Below are 18,538 nucleotides of genomic sequence, written 5' to 3' on the forward strand. Positions count from 1 at the left end.
CTCCCATAGACAGGTCTCTGGTCTTCATGTTTGCTTAACAGCAAATGCAGTTTTCACAGGTGAAACCCAAAGCCCCCCAAAAAAGAACTAATGTTTAAGCAATCAATCTAAAAGGCAACACCTGAGCAACTAAAAAACATTCATCAGTCACATGTTCCAATACTTTTGCTCACTTGAAAGGTGGGCGGTACAAACAAAAGGTTGAGTTAATACATCTAGATGTAAATACCATTAAAAAAAAGCTGGAATTCTGAACTTTTGTCTCATTCATCTTTTGATCTGAAACCCAAATGTCTTCAATATACAACAAAAACAAAGGAATTGACCTCGCTGTTCCAATACTTTTGGAGGGTACTGTATATGGCTGAGATTATTATTTGCACTGCTGTTACTTAGTAGTGGTTTCCAGTTTTTTTTTTTTATAATACAGCATACATTCCTATGTAATATTATATCGTTTGATGTAAATATTTGAGTAAAAACAATACCTGGAAGTATTTAGTGAAGTTTACATACCGGTATATCCTGACTGTTTAAAGGTACCGTTATTGGCGTTAACCTGTCAGCGAAGGAAGTCTAAGAATGGCACTGATGGTTTTACACAGGACAGAGAGAAATGTGAGGGAGGCCTACGTGCTTACAGGAGGGCACACATTATTACATTATTGCATAAGCCATGATAAATGGATGAATAAAGTCCTTGTATAATATTTTTATCAGGCTCGGGGTAGCCGAACTTGTGATCAAGGACCATGTATTGATTTTAAAAAAGAACAGATGGGCCAGATCATTTGTGCAATTGGGACAACAGAATACAGAAGCAATTTTCAGGAAAAACAATGCCAAAAATATTACATGAGTGGAGATGATGTGACTGCTTGGTTGACCGGATTAAAGACTGGAGAAGGCACACGAGTGTACTGTATTATGATTTATAGAATGCACTTCTATGCATTAATCAAGCAGGACAACGAATTTCCCCATCCTGGCTTTGCATTTAAGTTTTTTTTTTTTTTAAATATGATGACCCCTTCAGGGTTCACATCAGAGTGCTTGCAACCAGAGACGAAGAGAAGCATGACTCAGGCTGCTGCTCTGTGTGGCGTGATATTTGGGAATATCAACCCCCCACCCCGCCTGCGCCTGCATGACTGGAGGTTACTAAGGTTCAACCCCCCCACCCCGCCAACCAAACAAACACGCACACACCTTACAAACGCGTCCGGTCACAGCGTCTGACTGCAAGCAGCCAATCAGCGACGAGCTCCTGACTTATGATCACCCACTCACCAATGGCGGCAGGGCACCTGTGTGTCATCATGCGTGACGGAGCACAAAGACTTACATAAGACCTCGAAGGCGGCACACTGCTTTGGCGCAAGCGGTGCATTGAAGTACCTTCGAAGAATGGGGGAAATGTGAGAAAAAGTATTTTGGACAAGAAAAGAAAAATGGTCAGGGTATGAAGACTACCTTTCTTTAGTGCAAAATAATGATTTACAATTTATGCATCTAGTAATACCACATTTAAAATTTGTATAATATACTAAATCAAATTACAATTTACATTGGATTAGATTTTTCTTAAACTTTCCGAACAATTTGCCATATTTTTACAGTATAGTCAATATACATATAGAAAAAATGGAAATTAAAATAATTCCATATAATTATGACTTATTTAATTACTGTATATCTTTTATTTTAGTTTTCTATTTTATTTTAAGTATTTAAATTGCATTAAAAAATGACTTTCTATAACAAAATGTAATTCTATTTATATAGCTTTGTTTAATATTTTTAATTTTTAAAATATGTTAAATAGTACTTAAATGTATATATGTATTTTTAAACTGATTCTAAAAAATACAATGGAACAATTATTCTGTTGTCATTTTACAGTTATTGAAAAAAGGTTTTACTAAAAATGCAATTTCCAATTTTAATTATAAGATGTATGTTTTTTTAAATTATAAATCCACTCCAAAAACAAAAAATATTTTGTGCAGTGTCACACTGAAGCATCTTGATGCAAAAATGATGGGGTTTACCATGAATAATGACGGATTTTAATGTAAATAAACTAGTTTTGTGCAGAATTGAAGAGCACAGAGCCTTGTAACTGAAGAAGGTACATTTTATTTGAAAAGGGGGAAAAACAATCTTACAAGAGTTAAATAAGCGACATGGATTGTACTGTATAAACATATGTGCAACAAAAAATGAGCACGCACGCACACATACACACGGAGGCACTTTACTGCCTTCTGCTCCCATGAATACGTAAACAATCCCATCAGAATATACATTATTTTCCAACTATGCCACCTACTGTACGAATGCTTAAAAGAAAAGGAGAAGACACAGCCGGGTGGAGATTAAAGCAGCAAAGTTGAATGAAATGAATATGTTCATCATTCACACACTGCTAAATCATGGGCTGAATGGGCTGGAAAAGGTGATGGCACATTTCATGAAATGATCCACGCACTGCTATTACTGAATCTCTCACACTATTTTTGTTTTTCAATTCAAAGATGTCCCACCTTACCTGACTTTGTTGATTCACTATAAAACAATCAGTCAACTACAAAAACGCACTGAAGCACAAGTATTTCGCTTTGTACATCGACTGTTGCATTTGTGCAGTCACAACTTACAGGATACATTCATCTGACCCATCTCTTGGGGGGGGCGGGGGGGGGAGAAGAAGAAGGAAAAAAGACAGCAATCTGCTCACATAAGAAAAGGAAATAAATATGATTTTTCATTTGTTTGTTTTAACACTGACACACGGGTGTGTGGCTTAGACGCCCAGCTTGTTGGCGATGGTCATGACTACTTTGAGGATGGGCATGAAGGCAGAGATTTCGCTGAAGTTGCTGCTGCTCACCACCAGCGTGTGGACCTCCAGACCGCGCTGGTACTGCTGGTTCGCCACGCAGCGGCCGATCTCGTGCAGGCCGTTCAAGATGTTGGGGGAGAGCTGAGAAGAGGTCGCCGACGCACAACAAGACAAGCGGTGCCACATGTTAACAGCACAGGACGAAGAGGAAGATAATGATGACGGTTCCGTTCGGGGATTAAGTGGCAAAATGCCGACAGTGTCAAATTAATTCCGTTGGATGAAGATCATGTTGGGGATGGGTTAAATTTAAAACAGCAGAGTCTGAGGCTCAGACCTAAATGTCCAAGGAGTCAACTACAACTGGATACTTTTTTAGAAGCATATCATCATTTGATAAGTCTGCTGAAAAGAAGACACCTATGTGTTGAGAGGGATTTACAGTATTGCATTTTTTGTGATTAGTTTGAATAAAATGTTCACACCAAACTTAAATCTTTGTTTGCTTTTGATTCCGACTAAAACTAGTTAATGGCGCTGCTCCAAAGTATAGTCCAATGCAGGGCCAAATTAAGCCTTCATTGCTACTGCATTGCTATGACCGAATGCATTTGCTATGGACATTAAATAAATCAAATCAATAAATGGCAACATTTCTGACGTCGGTTCTTGAATATTCAGACCTTTCAATTATTAGTACAAAGCCAGTTTTGTAAATGTGCAGTAGCGGGCAACACTATTCGACATTCAACATTTCCTTACCGACTGCTCCCTCAGCTTGTCATACAGGCATACCAAACGCTTGGCTGCGTCATCAAGCTTCCTTTTTGTTTGCTGTGAAGAAAGGAAATTAAAGTGCAGTGTTACCTTGACTTACTTACATGTTTAATTCATTCCGTGACCTACTAACTCAATTTACTCCTATATCAAATACATTTTCAATTGTTAAATAATTCCAGAGGAAACGCTAAAGAGATCTGGGCTAACATTAAGAAATTGACTTTAGTCAGTGACATATGTAAAAAACATTGAGGAGCTACAGCTGGTAGACAGAGTCATTAATGACCTAATTGACATGGCTACAGCACCTAATGTGTATTTTATTGACTCTGTGAAAAGCCTAACCTGTAACTCAGATCCTGTAATGGAGTAACTGAACCCTGTGCCTCTGAACACTAGTGCGCCAATCTTGGACGTCCATGCAGTGTTTCAGACACAGTTGGACAAAGTCATCTGTGCCCTTAAAATTTATAGAACCAAATATATATTTTGTATGGACAAGACATTTCTTAAAACTAATAAACAGTCTCTAATTATTCCTCTAACAAATACCATTATTGATTCCATAAATGCAGGCGTTTTTTCCAGACACCTGGAAAAACTCCATTATAACAACAATTCTTAAGTCAGCACTCAGGAGAGTAGGAGACTCTACAATGATGAGCAACTACAGACCCATTAGTATACTTCCTTTAATAAAGATAGAGAAACTACTTGCAGAGCGACTGACAAAATCTAAACTCAAGTCCTTACTCACTAAAACTGCAATTTGGTTTTAGAAAACATCACTCGACCGAGACAGCCATCTCCTATCTTTTAGACTATGTAAAATCCAAGCTTGACACAGTGGGTGTCATTGAAACTGTATTTCAGGACCTGAGAAAGTCTTCTGACACAGTCACTCAAACTACTCATAATTAGGTTGACAGATTTTAACATTTCAGAGAACTCAGTGAAGTTGATGGAATTATACAGCACTTCTAGGATTCAGTGTGTCAGAGTGCAAAACAAAAAATACCTATGTAACAACCTTGGAGTATCACAAGGTTCAATCCTCGGGCCCCTGTTGTTCAGCCTTTACATTAATGACCTGGCAAGTTGCCGTCCACCAAATATCACTTGCCAGTTGTAAACAGATGGTGCTGCTTTGTATGTGTTTACCAAAGATACATGTCAAGCTGCTAACAACTTGCAGATGTTATGAGTTGTGCATGTGAATGGCTCGAGAACTCGCATCTGCATTTAAATGTGTCAAAAAACTGTTTGCCTGTCCTTCTCAAAAAGAGCGAACAAATCTGTTCCAGATCCTGCTGTAATAGTCGTAAGGTGAGAAGCTTGAAGCTGTTAAAGAGTTGAAATATTTAGTTGTAATTTTTCACTTGCAACCTAATTTTAAGCAATATATTAAGGAAAAGGTGATTGGATCAAAGCTGTAGCCAAAACCCTCCATAAACTGCTGTCTGCCTAACATGCTGTCATTGCACTTTTAAGTAACTTCACAATGCACTTGAACTCTGCCAATTTGTTGTGGGTTTTATTGAGATTTATTTATCTCCTGTCTGGTTTATCTGTCATCACACATTGCACATCAAAACATTTCACAATGCACTTGAACTCTGACTATTTGTAGAGGTTTTTATTGTCACTGATTTAACTTTTTTATTCAGGGTTAGTCCCTTGTTAGTTTAGTCCCTTGTCAAGGGACTAAAGATCTAAATTAGCCATGGGCTATAATCCTGAATATTTTTTAGAATGTTATGTTATGTACTGTTTTTTTAATAATGTTTCATTACTGTGATTGATTTCTTTTTCTAATAAATTTGTTTTTGTTCCATGCTTTTAATGAAGAAAAATAGCACTGTATTGTATAAAAGCATAAAACAAGGGAAGGTCAGGAAATAAACTTTTATAAAGTGTTATTATTGTACGTGCGGTAGTATTCGTGTTGGATTTATGCCTTTAAGGGCTATGGCTTGTGAGTGAGGTAAGGAGCTTGAATCGGGTTGGCCGGAGCGTCAGGTCATGAATTCTAGCCTATAGTGGCTCCTTGCAAGTGCTCCCATTTCGTATGTGTAAACGGCTGAAAGTGCATCGGTGCCCGCATGCGAGGGCATTACAGTACCTTAATGGCTCCATTATTTTTACTTCACTCGAAAAACAGCGAATCTGAAGCTCGCTTGCAACACAAAATAAAAAAATTCAACCAAGCGACTGCTCGTAACTTGAAATTATTGTAAATGGTGGCACTCGTAAGTCAAGGTACCACTATACACTATAAAATACTTTTAGTGAATAACAAGAGAGTTTGGCAGACTTACTGGGTCTCCTGCTGCAAGTTGGCAGCGTTGCACCAGACTATCGAAGGTAGATTTTAGCACAATATGCTCAGCGGGGATCTCCTTCTGCTCCACCCGCTCTGCTGGAAGCTGCTGGAGGAGCTGAAGGTGGTGACAAAAGCAAGATGGGGTGGAAACTGCATGTTCGCTTGTGATATGCTGCAGTACACTTCAGAGGCTGACCTGCATGCTGGGCTCCTGGGGGGCACCGGGGGGCACCTGGGCATTGTTGTGCGGCTGAGGGGCCTCCACTGGGAAACCCATCACGGGAGCAGTGATGGGGGCGGGTGGAGTGTAGTTGTCAGGAACCTGTTTTATACATGTAACAATTGAAATGTTGTTTTTTTCTGGACACTTATGCCTGAAGTCATAATCTTTCCACTTTTTTGTGTACAGTGAACCATCCCATATTTGTGGTTCGGCATTTGCAAATTTGCAGGTTTTTGGAGGATACCCATTTTCTTCTGTTAGTCGCTGTAAAACTTTACATTAGCTGTTTTTGTGCTCAGGTCAAAGACGTCTAAAATACAAATAGTGGGTTGGTGCCATCTTGCAGCTATGTTGAACTGAGGGGCGTGACCTTTAGAGGGGGATTAGCTATCTAGTAAACTGTACTGACCCAGTAGGGGGGAGGAAGTCGACCGGGAATATTCCGCCTTTGGAAGCAGTATCAGACCTGGAATGCCATCTGCGTGTAAGGGTACTCCAACATGCCAAGACAAGGGCGTGAACCAAGGTTGACAAACACTTCTCCCACCCTGTTGTGTTAAAAGCAACTGACTTTTTTGCAACTAAAAGCAACTGACTTTTTTGACTTGAGTTCGTTGTCACATTTCTGTGGGGCCAATTATGTATTACTCGTGCACTCACTGTAGTTGTCTCGCCATGCTGCACTATTTGCATATACTGGCCACTCATGCCAGAGTAGCATCTGCTCCATTTGCACACTGATTGAGGAGTATCTGTAACATTTGCACAACCGACATTGTCCCAGATGATCGCACTACTCGTCACTTTAAACCGCATACACTCCTTGAAGTCTCAGCGCCCTTTGCACAATGGTCATTGCACCAGACTATTGCAATATTAGTCGTTCGAACTGCTCTAAGTGCTAGAGGACTCTGCATCTTTTTGCACAATTGTTTTTTGTCGATGTCTTTATGTCCCCAAAGTCTTCTGTAAATTGACTGTCTGTTGTACTAGAGCGGCTCCAACTACCGGAGACAAATTCCTTGTGTGTTTTGGACATACTTGGCAAATAAAGATGATTCTGATTCTGATTCTGATGCTGTGTGGCGCTGACATCATCAAAATTGCAGCATGTCATTCCTTGTGCGTCTTGTAACATACTTGGCCAATCAAGCTGATTCTGATCCTGATGTCATGTAGGTACGCAAAAATCTCACTTTGCTGGGTTCTGTCTAGCCCCTTTTACACTTCCCGGAAAAGCCTTGATTTTTCTGTGTCGCGATACGATATAAACAGTATGGACACGAAATGGGGGACGGGGGGACGTTGACTGGGAAATTCCGCAATGCCGTGATGGGGCGTAAAATTAACACTAAAAAGTCACTGCTCCCACATGAATATCCTGCCTTCACTGGGTTTTGTGTAAAAGGCACAGGCGACTAAATATCTTATTTTCAGTTACGGCTACGATGCGGTAATTTTGTGGAATTTCTGTGTAAAACATGGCTTTTTAGAAACAAGTATACCTTCTTCTTCCTGGGTCCACCACGTACCGCTGGTGGGTCATTCCAGCCTTCTTGGGACGCTAAACCAGAGACAATGATAATAATTGTATGCTGAGTTCAAGAGCATTTAGTTAAATGCATTAAAAAAACAAAACATGAGAAGCAATAAAGAAAAAAACTGGCAAGAACCGTTTGTGCAACTGCTTGATAACCAACAGCAATCTAGCGGATGCTTTAAAATGTCTACTCACACCTTATGTTCCATATTGCGATATTCCAGCAGCAAAAGCATTAAGCACCAACCATACAATATGTGTCCAGAAAAATAGAACATTCAATCCAATGCCAAAGTCAAGAAAAATGAGTTAACTATAGTGTATTGTCAGATGTGTGTTTCTATTTTTCTGGTTTCACTTAAACTCTTATCCCAAATACATTGCTAACACTTGTCACCTTGAGGGTCAGACTGGGTATTCAGCCAAGGAAAGAATCCTGCAAGTCACATGAGGAGGACAGCTGAGTGTAACGTAACCATCTCTAATGATGTGTACATTATGTCAGCAGACATGAGAGGAGAGAAAAATGGAAAGTGAAGTGAGCGACTTGGCACCAACCTGCGGGAGGAGGAGCTACAGCTGAAACTGCAAAGGGCTTTGCAGCAGGAGCTCCAGGGCCCCCTTGTGGGTAACCCGATCCAAGAGGGGCATAGGGACCGGTTGCCATTGGGGGCACGGGTCCCTGGCTGTGGAGCCCCCCAGGGTACATGGGAACAGGGGCTCCGGGCTGGAAGCTAGATGGCATGGGGCCTGACGGCAAGGAGGTAGAAGGCATGAAGCTCGTCGGTGGAACACTGGGGCTGGGCATGTGGGGGAGGCCCCCGGGGGCTGATGACGAGTGCTGCAGTGGAGGTCCTGACAAGTTGGCGGCTGGCATGGAGGGACCTGGAGGGGAGAAGGCTGAGGGTCCGCCCATGGGGGACGGTTGGTGTGGAGCAAAACCTTTAAGACACAAATAAATTCAAAAATATAGAACCCAAAATCTGGCAGATGAATCAACTTCTAGCCATACCTGGAGCTGAAGCTGGATGCTGCGGGTAAGGAAGCCTCATAGTGGGGAGCGGCAGCCCGTGAGAAGAGGCGGGCAGGCCCAGGCCAGAGCTACTCGGGGGAACTTGAGGCTGGAATAGCGCTGATGTCGACATATTAGGCTGCTCCTGCTGCTGCTGCTGATGATGATGATGATGATGATGAGCGGGAGAGGGCTGGTACTGATCCTTAGTTTGGGGGAAAAAAAATCAAAACCACATTTTATTTTTAAAAACACAAAAACAGGAGTGGCACAGTGTGGCATGTGGCTAGCATGTGTGCGTCAGTCTCAGGTTCTGGGTTCAATTTGGACCTCTGTGTGGACTTTGCATGTTACACATTACACAATCATGCATATTAGGGTAATTGAAGACTAATGTGTTCACATCTGACACAAATTGAACCACTGATGCGATGCGATTCAATATAACCTCAATTCAAACGCATGAATAAGTGCGAATCCACGCTGAGTGATGCGTTTGACGCGACACGAGTGAGGCGAGTCGGGAAATGTAACAAAAGCCACAAATCGCGTCTAATCAGCAAAGGGCCAGCCGGGGGGACAGGGTGTAGCGCTGGTCGCCGTGGCCACTCACACCGCACCGTCACTGGATGCAAGTGTAGCGGAGAAGAACCAGGAAGGGAAAAAAAAAAAAAAGAGAATCTAAGGAACCAGCTGGAGGGTGCATTGTGCTTGGCGTGGCCGCTCACAGCACACTGTCGTCGGATGCGAGTGGGCTGGAAGCAGAGTTTATTTGTGCCACCCGTCTACAAAGTTTCTCCTGTTAATTAACAATTTCCCAATTTATCAAACAAACTTAATGGTAATTTTGTACCATGATTAGTGCTTTCTGTGTAGGTGTGTGAGAAGCAGCATTGGGCTTGGCTGCGCTTGGAGGCTGCTGTCGGCAAGCAGCCTCTCCCTGAGCATGGAACAGTCTGTTTCTCAGCATGGTGATACCAGGCTAGGGAGACAACACATATATACACATTAGGAACAAAGTAAAAAAATTATTGGTGTGGAGATGAGGACGAAACCTCACTTGATCAGAATTGTCTGGCAGGTAAGCCATGGCGGTGGCCAGGCTGCCCTCTGCAGCCAGGATTCCGGCGTAGCATGTCAGCTTCTCGGCCAGGACGGGGCTCTGCACCGCCACCTCGCTGTTGCGGAGGCGTTCGATGGACTTGCGAAGCATCATGACTTTTTCCACCAGATCCTGAAAAAAATAATACACAAAATACAACTCACAGTTAAGGCATTCATCTAAATAACCAAAATAAAAATAAAAACTATGAAACAAAACATTTGAAGTCAATGTAAGAAGGTAACAGAATACGTACAGAGGTTTAACAATGATAATACATTTTATTGACAGACAACTTTTAAGACTGCACTTTTAAGAGATGGTTACAAATATATATATATATATATAAAAATTATGTTTACAAGTTGATCTGCATACGATATAAGGAACTTTATGAAGATAAACTATAAATATATTGTTTATAATTACAATCAAACCAATGAAAAGTTAAATGAAATACATTTAATAAATCTAAATTTAGTTTTACCCTGCTTTCTAGCAAATCCTTCAAGAAAAACAAATTATACAAATTAAAACATTGTATTTTAGAATTCGATTTTTTAAAAACATTTCTAAAAATATGTGCTTGCTACTTCACTTAGAGATATTAACAAATAATGTAAAAAAAATTGCATCCATTAAAAACATTTTCGAATTGTAGCGTTTTCCTCTACATGCTTGAAAAGACTTGACTAGAGCTAGTGAAAAATAGATAAAATAAGTATTTTTAATCAAATAATTTAAGAAACAATGTTTTTTGATTGTTGTAAGAAATAAGGTAACAGAGATTATTATATTACTACTCTTTAAAGCCTTGAACACACTTTTTCCTTCCTTTTTTTTATACCTCTAAGCCGAGAGGAGAGGAGCAGTCCCTGTGCAAGGCCCAGCACTCCACCAGCCTCTCGATGTTTCCAGAGCAGATGTAACACAGGCACGCCTGCAGGCAGCGTTTCTCCGTCTCACCTCTTTCCAAACGGCTTCCCAGGGTATCTAGCAAGATGTACATGATGAAATAAAGTCTCAAACGCAGTCGCCGTTTTCACAAAAGTTGCGTCAGCTTACCGCACAGCTGGGCGAATTCTTCAGGGTGAGCATAGGTCAGGAGAGCGGCGAGCGCTTCTTTCCAGTTGTCCAGCTCACAGCTTTGCACAATGTCTCTCCAGTTCTGCGTGACCACTGATGATATAAGCTACAAAAAAGTAACAGTTTCATTAAAACTCTCCCCCTTTTCATTTACATATAGAATTTCTTTTTTTTAATTTTGTCCGAATTTTATTTAATGTTTCCCAACCTTTAATGAGTCAAGGCACATATTTTACATTACAAAAATCTCATGACACACCGCCAAACATGTCACAAAAAGAATACCCTAGATACTGAAATAATGATGATCCCGTTTCCATTTACTCACAAATTGACTTGATAGAAACCTGGGCCTGTTTAGTTAAATGCAAAGCTATTATTCCATTGTATGAATGGCAACAAGTGGAAATTGGTAACAGGTAAATTGTAGCTTCTGCTATCTAGTGGAGGAACATTTAATTGTTCTGCTTGTCACTATATATTGCTGGCATAGCTAGATGAACAAAGATACTTATTATGTAGTAAAGAAATGTTTTAACCAATTGAGTGTAATCGGATAATTGAGTTCAATTGCTCATACGTTTACATACCCTGGCAGAATTTGTGAACTATCCACAATTTTTGGGGAAAATATGACTGATGACTGAATGGAGACATTTGCGTCTCTAATGCTACTTAGTGCTATTCTGAAATGCCTTATAGTTTAATTTGAATTCCATTTAAAAAATAAAATGTGTTTTGCTGATCATGTTTTCTTTAAAGAATGTTACATAGCTTACAAACTCTGCAAACGTATATAAAGTTATGAGGACAACTGTATGCATCAGACCCCATTTCAAGTGGACCTCACATTGTCCAGGCCTTCATGTGATGCAGCCCATTTCCTGGGTGCAAACTGAACCTTGGTAAAAGTGAGTGTATAACCCGGTAAATGATTACGCTCTTTGGATACAGAAGAATGCATATCCAGTAACGGTTTGAACTACCTGTGCATTACATTACAGGGGACATTCTTAAACTGCAAGGAAATCATTTGTACACTAGATTGAAAGAACTTCTCCTGTCTCAAGAAGGAAAAGTTAACCGCATCAAAATATCCTCAAATTTATCTACTTGTTTCATTGTATCCTGCTTTTACTTCCTAAATCATTAAATCTGTTCAACTAATTTCTGTAAGACAGTAAGAGAATACGGTTAGAAATACTACAGAGACCTAAATTAAAAGGCACCGTAGTTCCCCGCAAAACAAAACAAGCAAACAAACCAAAACTCTCCTCTCTCTTTCAGGGAACAACCGGGACATATTCAATGCCTCACCATAGACACGCTGTTCTTCTGCTTGCTCAGGTACTTCTGCTGGGTCTTCTTCAGCAGATCCTCTCCACCACTGATGGACAGCAGGATGGCTTCGGCGTACCGGCCGTCGCTCAGACATAAATCGACGGCACCATGAAAGTTGCCCACAAGCAGGGCCTGACTTATCAAACCGTCCGTATCTAATAAAGAAGAACATTTCTCATCAGCCACGTGCCACTTATTTGCAGCAGTTACAAGATTTGCGAGCGTTTACCGCACGAAACAGGGATCTGGAAGTTGCGAATTTCTTTTGGATTCTGGCTGAAAAAGTCTAGGGGTGAAACGGAGCCAGACGTCCTGCCGTCTGCTTCTTCAGATCGCTGAGGGAAAAAAAACAAATAATAGCCTTATTATTCCAAAACATTTTGGTTTAAGTCCAAATTGTTCCACATTTTTTAAGGTTCCAGGGCACCCTACAGGATGATTTACAGACCTCAGTGGAGAGCTGCAGCATCTTTTTAGCCAGGTCCTCAGCATCCACAGCGTGTCCATTAGGTTGAAAATTCTTCCCAAGGCATTTAGAAATCTGTTGGATTCAGAGGTAGTGTGTATGTTTACTACACTAACTGTTAACTAAATTGCTTCGATGTCTTATTTCTTCAAACAATGGCCTTTTTAAAATTTGTATTTAATTTTTTAAAGATTTTTATAGATATATTAAAAATAAAAATAAAACCTCAAAGACACATCACTTGATATTAAAGCAAAATTGAGCTCCAGTGATCCGACGGAAGATTTCTGGAGATCTGAAAATAGCTGTGCACCGATGCTCACCATACAACCTGATTGAGAGGTGTTGCAAAGAGGAATGGCCGAAACTGCCCAAAGATAGGTGTGCCATGCTTCTGCTAGAATATTGAAAAACACTTGAGGCTGTAATTGCTGCCAAAGTATAGAGCAAATGTTGTGAATGCTCATGCAAATGTGATTCTTTATGTTTTTTTAATATTTCTGTGAACATTAAAAAAAATATATATATATGTTGCCATCTAGGGTGTTGTGTATAGCATTTTGAGGCAAAAAAACCCCAACATTTATTCTATTATAGAACAAGACTAACTTAACAAAATTTGAATAATAAAACTTTCCAGATGCACTATATATTGCAATATCCCCCACAATAGACACATAGCACTCTTTGCAGTTGAGTAAATAAACACCCTCTGCCTTTGGTATAAAAGAGGAAGAATACCTTTTTCTCAAGTTCATCTTTACTGAAACCCAAAAGTCGCAGGAATTTAATGCGAGCCTCATCTTCAAAATTCACCTGTTGAAACCACCCCAAAAGCAAAAATCAGCTTCAGAGGGTAACTTATGCATGATGTAGTGTCTCCACAACACAAGGACATTTGCGCCCTACCAGCAGGAACTTCCATATATCCTGTTCGGCCTCCGACTTTGCGCTCAGGATCTTGGCCTGGCAATAGTTGTTGAAGGAACCCGACTGCAGCGCCACCTGCAGCTCCCTGGAGCGCTGCAGGAACTCAGTCTCCGTGGTGACCTGGCTGACAAATACCTGCCTGGGGACGGGCTGGGGGCTCTGCACAGGGGTCCCTTTGGGATTCTCAAATGTGATCAGCTTGCCACCAAACTGAGGTAGAACATATGTTGTATCAGGTGTGACAACGACGACGACACGTATGAAGCTTTCCGCTTTGAGAGTTTTCCCACTTACGGCGAAAGAAGCCCCCACTGGCCTGCGCACCCACTTAGGTGGCTTCTTCAAAGGGGGAACGACTGTGTCCTGCACTGTGGGCTGAGGAACCTGCAGGGGAGGGAGCACCTGTCCTGTACCAAAGGGATCCATTGTATCAAATGAGGACGATATCTGTTATAAAAAATAAATAAAAGTGTTAAAATGTACAAGTAGGTTAGTTTGCTTTTTTTGCCCCACAATTTAAGTTTCCAGATGTCCTAAGAACATTTCTGTGACCCAAAGATCACGAATTACATCCTATTTGTCAAGCCTGGCTTAAATCAGCTTGTTGTCTCTTGTAAATTAGCCACTGCTCACAACGACCCTTATACTGCGGAGCAAAAGAAAAAAGATCAGCTTTTGTTACCATGACAACACGGGGCGAAGCTAGAGGAGTGGGACGAGGCGAGTAGCTACTACTAGCGCCCAGGTGTGAAAAACAAAAAGCGGGCATCCATAAAGACGATAAAGGCATGGATTGCATTCTCACTCAGTGAGGCAGCACTTTATCACAAGGACACCCAATTACACTTGCAAATTAGTGTAGCATATCCTTAAATCCTCCCACTCCTCTGTTTAGCCTTTGGCTTAAACGTGTTACCGTGTAGTATGAATGTCGCTTGGAAATGGCGAATCTTCACCGAGCCTAGCTGCCAAGTCATCAGGGGAGAAACTCGGTGTAAGGGCAGGATTAGGTAAATTAGCCGCAATGTTACGTCAGAATTCGGCAAAGGCAAAAATTCAGAACGCCAAGTTCACACAGACACATTTTAGGAAATAGGCAGGCACTCTAGATGCCCACCTATTTGTATACTTGCATGTAAAAAGTTAATTTTCCATAATATGTCTCCTTCTGGATGATGATCCCTTAGTTTTATGCACCCCTGTGTGGATAAAAACAATAGTATGGCACACATTCTAAGATGGAGACTCTTACCTTATCAGCGGTACTTTGCTGCTGAGCCTTCAAGCTCCCGCCCATCACGGAGTAAACGGTAATTCTGCCGTCAAAAGAGGCGGCAGAGAGCAGAGCGGGATTCCTGGGACACCACTGAATGTCGAAACACCACTGGTTCGTCGTGGGGAGCTCATAGATGACCTAAAAATGACAAAGAAGCATTTGTAGTGTGTGTGTGTGTGTTAATTAACAAGGCAGGTTCATTTAATTTCACATGCCTCTCCAGTGTTTGGATTCCAGCAGAGGATGCGGTTGTCCTTAGCACTGCTCAACAGGAGCTCAGAGTCAGCCTGGCTCCAGGAGATAGACAGAATACCCCTTTAGGAAAACAAAAACATTGACACAGTCAGTCTTTTGACAAAGAAGATTTAAAAGATAAACAGTTTTAGCTTCACCGTGTGTGATTCTCAAGCACTTTAAGAGGAGACGTGGCAAAACGGAGGTCCCACATCTGTATGACGGGTAGTCGGTCGTCCTCGGAGGCCAGCACCAGTTGAGTGGCCACCTCGGGGTGCCACACCATCCCAGAACAGTGCATCTAGACACACGAGACAAACTTCCAAACAATCTGTTCTTTTACAGCAAGCTGCTCTGAGCCTTCAAATCCGAGGGGGCCACAAACCCGGTTGCTGTGGTCGCTGATCTTGATGATAGGCTCGTTCTTCCTCAGGTCCCACACGACGGCTTTGCCGCTCGGGTTGGCCGAGGCCAGGATGTGCTGCACCTGCCGGTTCCACGACACCACGCTGATGTCCTCGGCAGGCTGGAAAGTGAAGAAGAGGTTACACGTGCCAGGCTATCTGTTAGCAAAGTGCATATTTAGTAGAATGTGATGCTAAAATATTAAATATCCTCAAATATTGGCCTCTGCTCCAACAGGTGGAATCACTAAAGCTGAGGTTTATGATATGATAAAAAAGGGAAACATTCATTTGGGAAAAAAAAAAAAAATCTAATATTATTTTACTTTTAACAAGCTTAAAATTATTTAAATACTCTTAAGGTTTTCACCTGTGCTTTTGCTCCTGGTGTCATCGGACTGCTGAAGTTGTTCAAATCCCAAATATAAATCTCAGAATCATTCGCCCCAGATGCAAGGAGATTGCTCTGAGTGAAAACAAGTGGAACATTATTCACATCATGTATATTTTTAAAAAAATGTTTTTTAAAGACATGCGTTGCTGTATTTTGTAGGAAAACCTACCTGGAAAGGGTTGAAGTCAAGCGCTCGCACAGGCCCCGTGTGCTTGTCGCACTGCCCCACCACGGCCTCAGCACCGGCGTTAACGATGGCCTCTGGGTTGTAAACCGTTAATGCGCCATTCTCACTGCCGGCTACCAGCCTCCCTCCTGTAGCGTCCTCGCCCATCCCAAAATTTACCCACACTAGACTGTGCAACCTGTGGCGAGTCATGAAGTAAAGCACTTGACTTTTGAGGTATATTTCTCCAAAAATTATCATGTACCATCATTCCAGTTTACCTGTTGATGGTGCACAGAGACCCCTTAAGCTTCATCTCCAGAGAGGGGTCGGCAAAATCCAGTTCAAATATCTCCAGGGCCGCCGTGGTGTTGAACGAGGCATCGAGCTGCTGCGCCGACGTGCCTGTTGAGAAATCACAGCATGGGCAGTCAACAAAAGCAACCAATCGTAGCGGAGAGATTGCAGTCGCTTATTCTTGAAGACTGTTTTTGTACCTAACGCCAGGCAGATGGGATGGTGCCCGGCCGGACTCCATGCCTGCTGGGCAGTCCTCTGGATCTCCTTCAGCCTCATCTTCCTCTATCTTTGAATAGACCGATTATCAGCCAAGCTGATTATGGGTGCTGATATTCAGCATTTTGACACATACAGACAGCTACATTTTTTTTTAAATTTTTTTTTTAATACGACGGCCGATAAGAAATCAATTTAAAACTGGGCAAATTTCAGGGAACTGTTTATTCAAATTTTCAGTCAACTTTATTAAAGATGCTGCTGGACCTGGGAACTCAGTGCACTTTTTGTTTAAACTTAAAACAAAGATAAGTAAAAATTTCAGTTATATTGAAATTTGGAAAAATTTGGGGAGCTACTTATTTAAGTTTCCATTTAACTTTATAAGACGTGGTGCTGAGCATGGTAACTCCCTGCAATTTTTGTTAGAATTTAAAAACAATGATGTCTATTGTCTAAAAGAAGCTTATGGGCCCCACTATATCAGTATCAGCCCTGAAAAAAAACATTTCGGTCTAGGTCTAAAATAAGTACATTTTATTTATGTGGCACTTCTCACAGAGAGGACTTACAAAGTGCTCCATATGTTCAACATACAAAATCACAAACAGTTCATACAATATAAAAAAAATATCGAGTCTTGATTTCTTAAAGTGTTCATCAAAAACAAAAGGCGTTACTTGTATGGTTATTAAATGCTATTACGGGATAACTGCATTAATCTGAACACATGTTGAATTTTGCCAGTTTCCCACAATGAACGATTAAGCAGACGCACACCCACTCTTGACAGCTAAGCCTAAATCCTTTTAAATGCGGACAAACTGGCGAGTCGTTTTAATAGCCACAAAAGATGTCAAGCAAGACAGAAGTCGTGTTAGTGAGTGTATTTCTGTCACTGAATAGAAAATGCAGTCTCATCGCCGGTCATAAAAATGAGGGTCATAAAACACTGGCTTGGGTCAAATCGAAGTAAATCCAAGCTAGCGGTTAGCATTTGCTTGTCGCTGATCATTTCCGTCATTTTCTGGAGTAAGCGACAAACACTTTCACAATTACAAGAGGAAATGTTCAATACATTAAACATTGTAGTGGATACTTTTGCTACGAGCTGTGGTCGCCGCCGCATGCGCAATTCCACGATAAACCTGAGCAGACTATGCGGTTAATGACAAGCGAAGCTAAGCAGCCAACACCCTTGTTGCTCCATTTCGCATAAGGAATAAACTACGTATGCCCCTAAAACTTTCAACACAGCAAACAAAATACATTAATAATTTATGTGACTGTCACTTACAACAGCCTATATCCCGGCCGGGCTGCCCACAACCACTAAGCTGACGTTAGCCACAGCCGTGCTAATAGTTTAGCCGCCGCCGGAGTCCAACCCGAGTTGCCGTGTAGCCACTCAGCTACGGTGGGCGAAGTGGATCAGTTTGCAACCTGCGGTAACCGCCCTGACTAAATGTGTTTATAGTTCTGCATTACATGAATACCTTCATCTTCTTAGTATAGGGGTCTCCATACTTTAAAACGAAGGCTACAAGGGCCACTGTGACATTCTTTACTTTTATTTACCATGCTAAAAACAATCCATCATTGTAAGTAAATATATGCGAAGCAATTCAATAATGTTTACAAATATTATCTTTCACAACAAAGCTGATAAACAAAAAGTAAAGACTTTCATAATGTTGGGGGCCCTGCGTCCCACAAGAAGTGTCTTTTTCTGGTTTGTGTGATGGACAGGTCGCCATTCAAACTAGGACCTTTCGGATCCCAAACAAGTGCATTCTGCACAAAACTGACCTTGACAAATAGCAAAAAGTGGGACAAATCATTTCGATTCCAAAACGCGTCTTACCAAATGATGTGTGAATTGTGGAAAAAAAGGACGTGA

The 18,538-nt window shown here is 41.3% G+C and overlaps 1 protein-coding gene across 2 annotated transcripts; it reads right to left on the reverse strand.

Moving 5' to 3' along the window:
* Positions 1 to 2,123: 2,123 nt before the first annotated feature.
* sec31b (SEC31 homolog B, COPII coat complex component) lies at positions 2,124 to 18,047 on the reverse strand. Of its 2 annotated transcripts, XM_061705981.1 has the most exons (27): positions 17,936 to 18,047; positions 16,620 to 16,708; positions 16,404 to 16,527; positions 16,126 to 16,321; positions 15,933 to 16,028; positions 15,544 to 15,684; positions 15,317 to 15,459; positions 15,140 to 15,239; positions 14,901 to 15,062; positions 13,943 to 14,095; positions 13,628 to 13,858; positions 13,460 to 13,534; positions 12,701 to 12,793; positions 12,482 to 12,587; positions 12,229 to 12,407; positions 10,891 to 11,017; positions 10,673 to 10,818; positions 9,784 to 9,957; positions 9,577 to 9,705; positions 8,724 to 8,928; positions 8,270 to 8,653; positions 8,109 to 8,147; positions 7,677 to 7,735; positions 6,145 to 6,270; positions 5,944 to 6,063; positions 3,608 to 3,679; positions 2,124 to 2,986 (listed from the first exon to the last, which is right to left on the reverse strand). In XM_061705981.1, the coding sequence occupies exons 2-27, from the start codon at positions 16,696 to 16,698 to the stop codon at positions 2,807 to 2,809; spliced, it is 3,639 nt and encodes a 1,212-aa protein (XP_061561965.1). In that variant the 5' UTR covers positions 16,699 to 16,708; positions 17,936 to 18,047; the 3' UTR covers positions 2,124 to 2,806. The 2 variants fall into 2 exon arrangements, with proteins under 2 accessions (XP_061561965.1, XP_061561966.1); XM_061705982.1 differs by lacking the exon at positions 8,109 to 8,147.
* Between the last annotated feature and the right edge of the window lie 491 nt (positions 18,048 to 18,538).

This window comes from Phycodurus eques, chromosome 19 (assembly GCF_024500275.1).
Source record: "Phycodurus eques isolate BA_2022a chromosome 19, UOR_Pequ_1.1, whole genome shotgun sequence".
Lineage (NCBI taxonomy): Eukaryota > Metazoa > Chordata > Actinopteri > Syngnathiformes > Syngnathidae > Phycodurus > Phycodurus eques.

Bases quoted from the DNA above. Each gene is read 5' to 3' on its own strand.
- sec31b (XM_061705981.1), bottom strand. From the start codon at position 16,698: ATGAGGCTGAAGGAGATCCAGAGGACTGCCCAGCAGGCATGGAGTCCG. The intron at 11,018-12,228 runs GTGAGGCATTGA...ACTTTTTTGTAG, and splicing joins AGAAGAACAGCGTGTCTATG to CTTATATCATCAGTGGTCAC. The intron at 6,271-7,676 runs GTATACTTGTTT...TGTATAAAACAG, and splicing joins GTGGACCCAGGAAGAAGAAG to GTTCCTGACAACTACACTCC.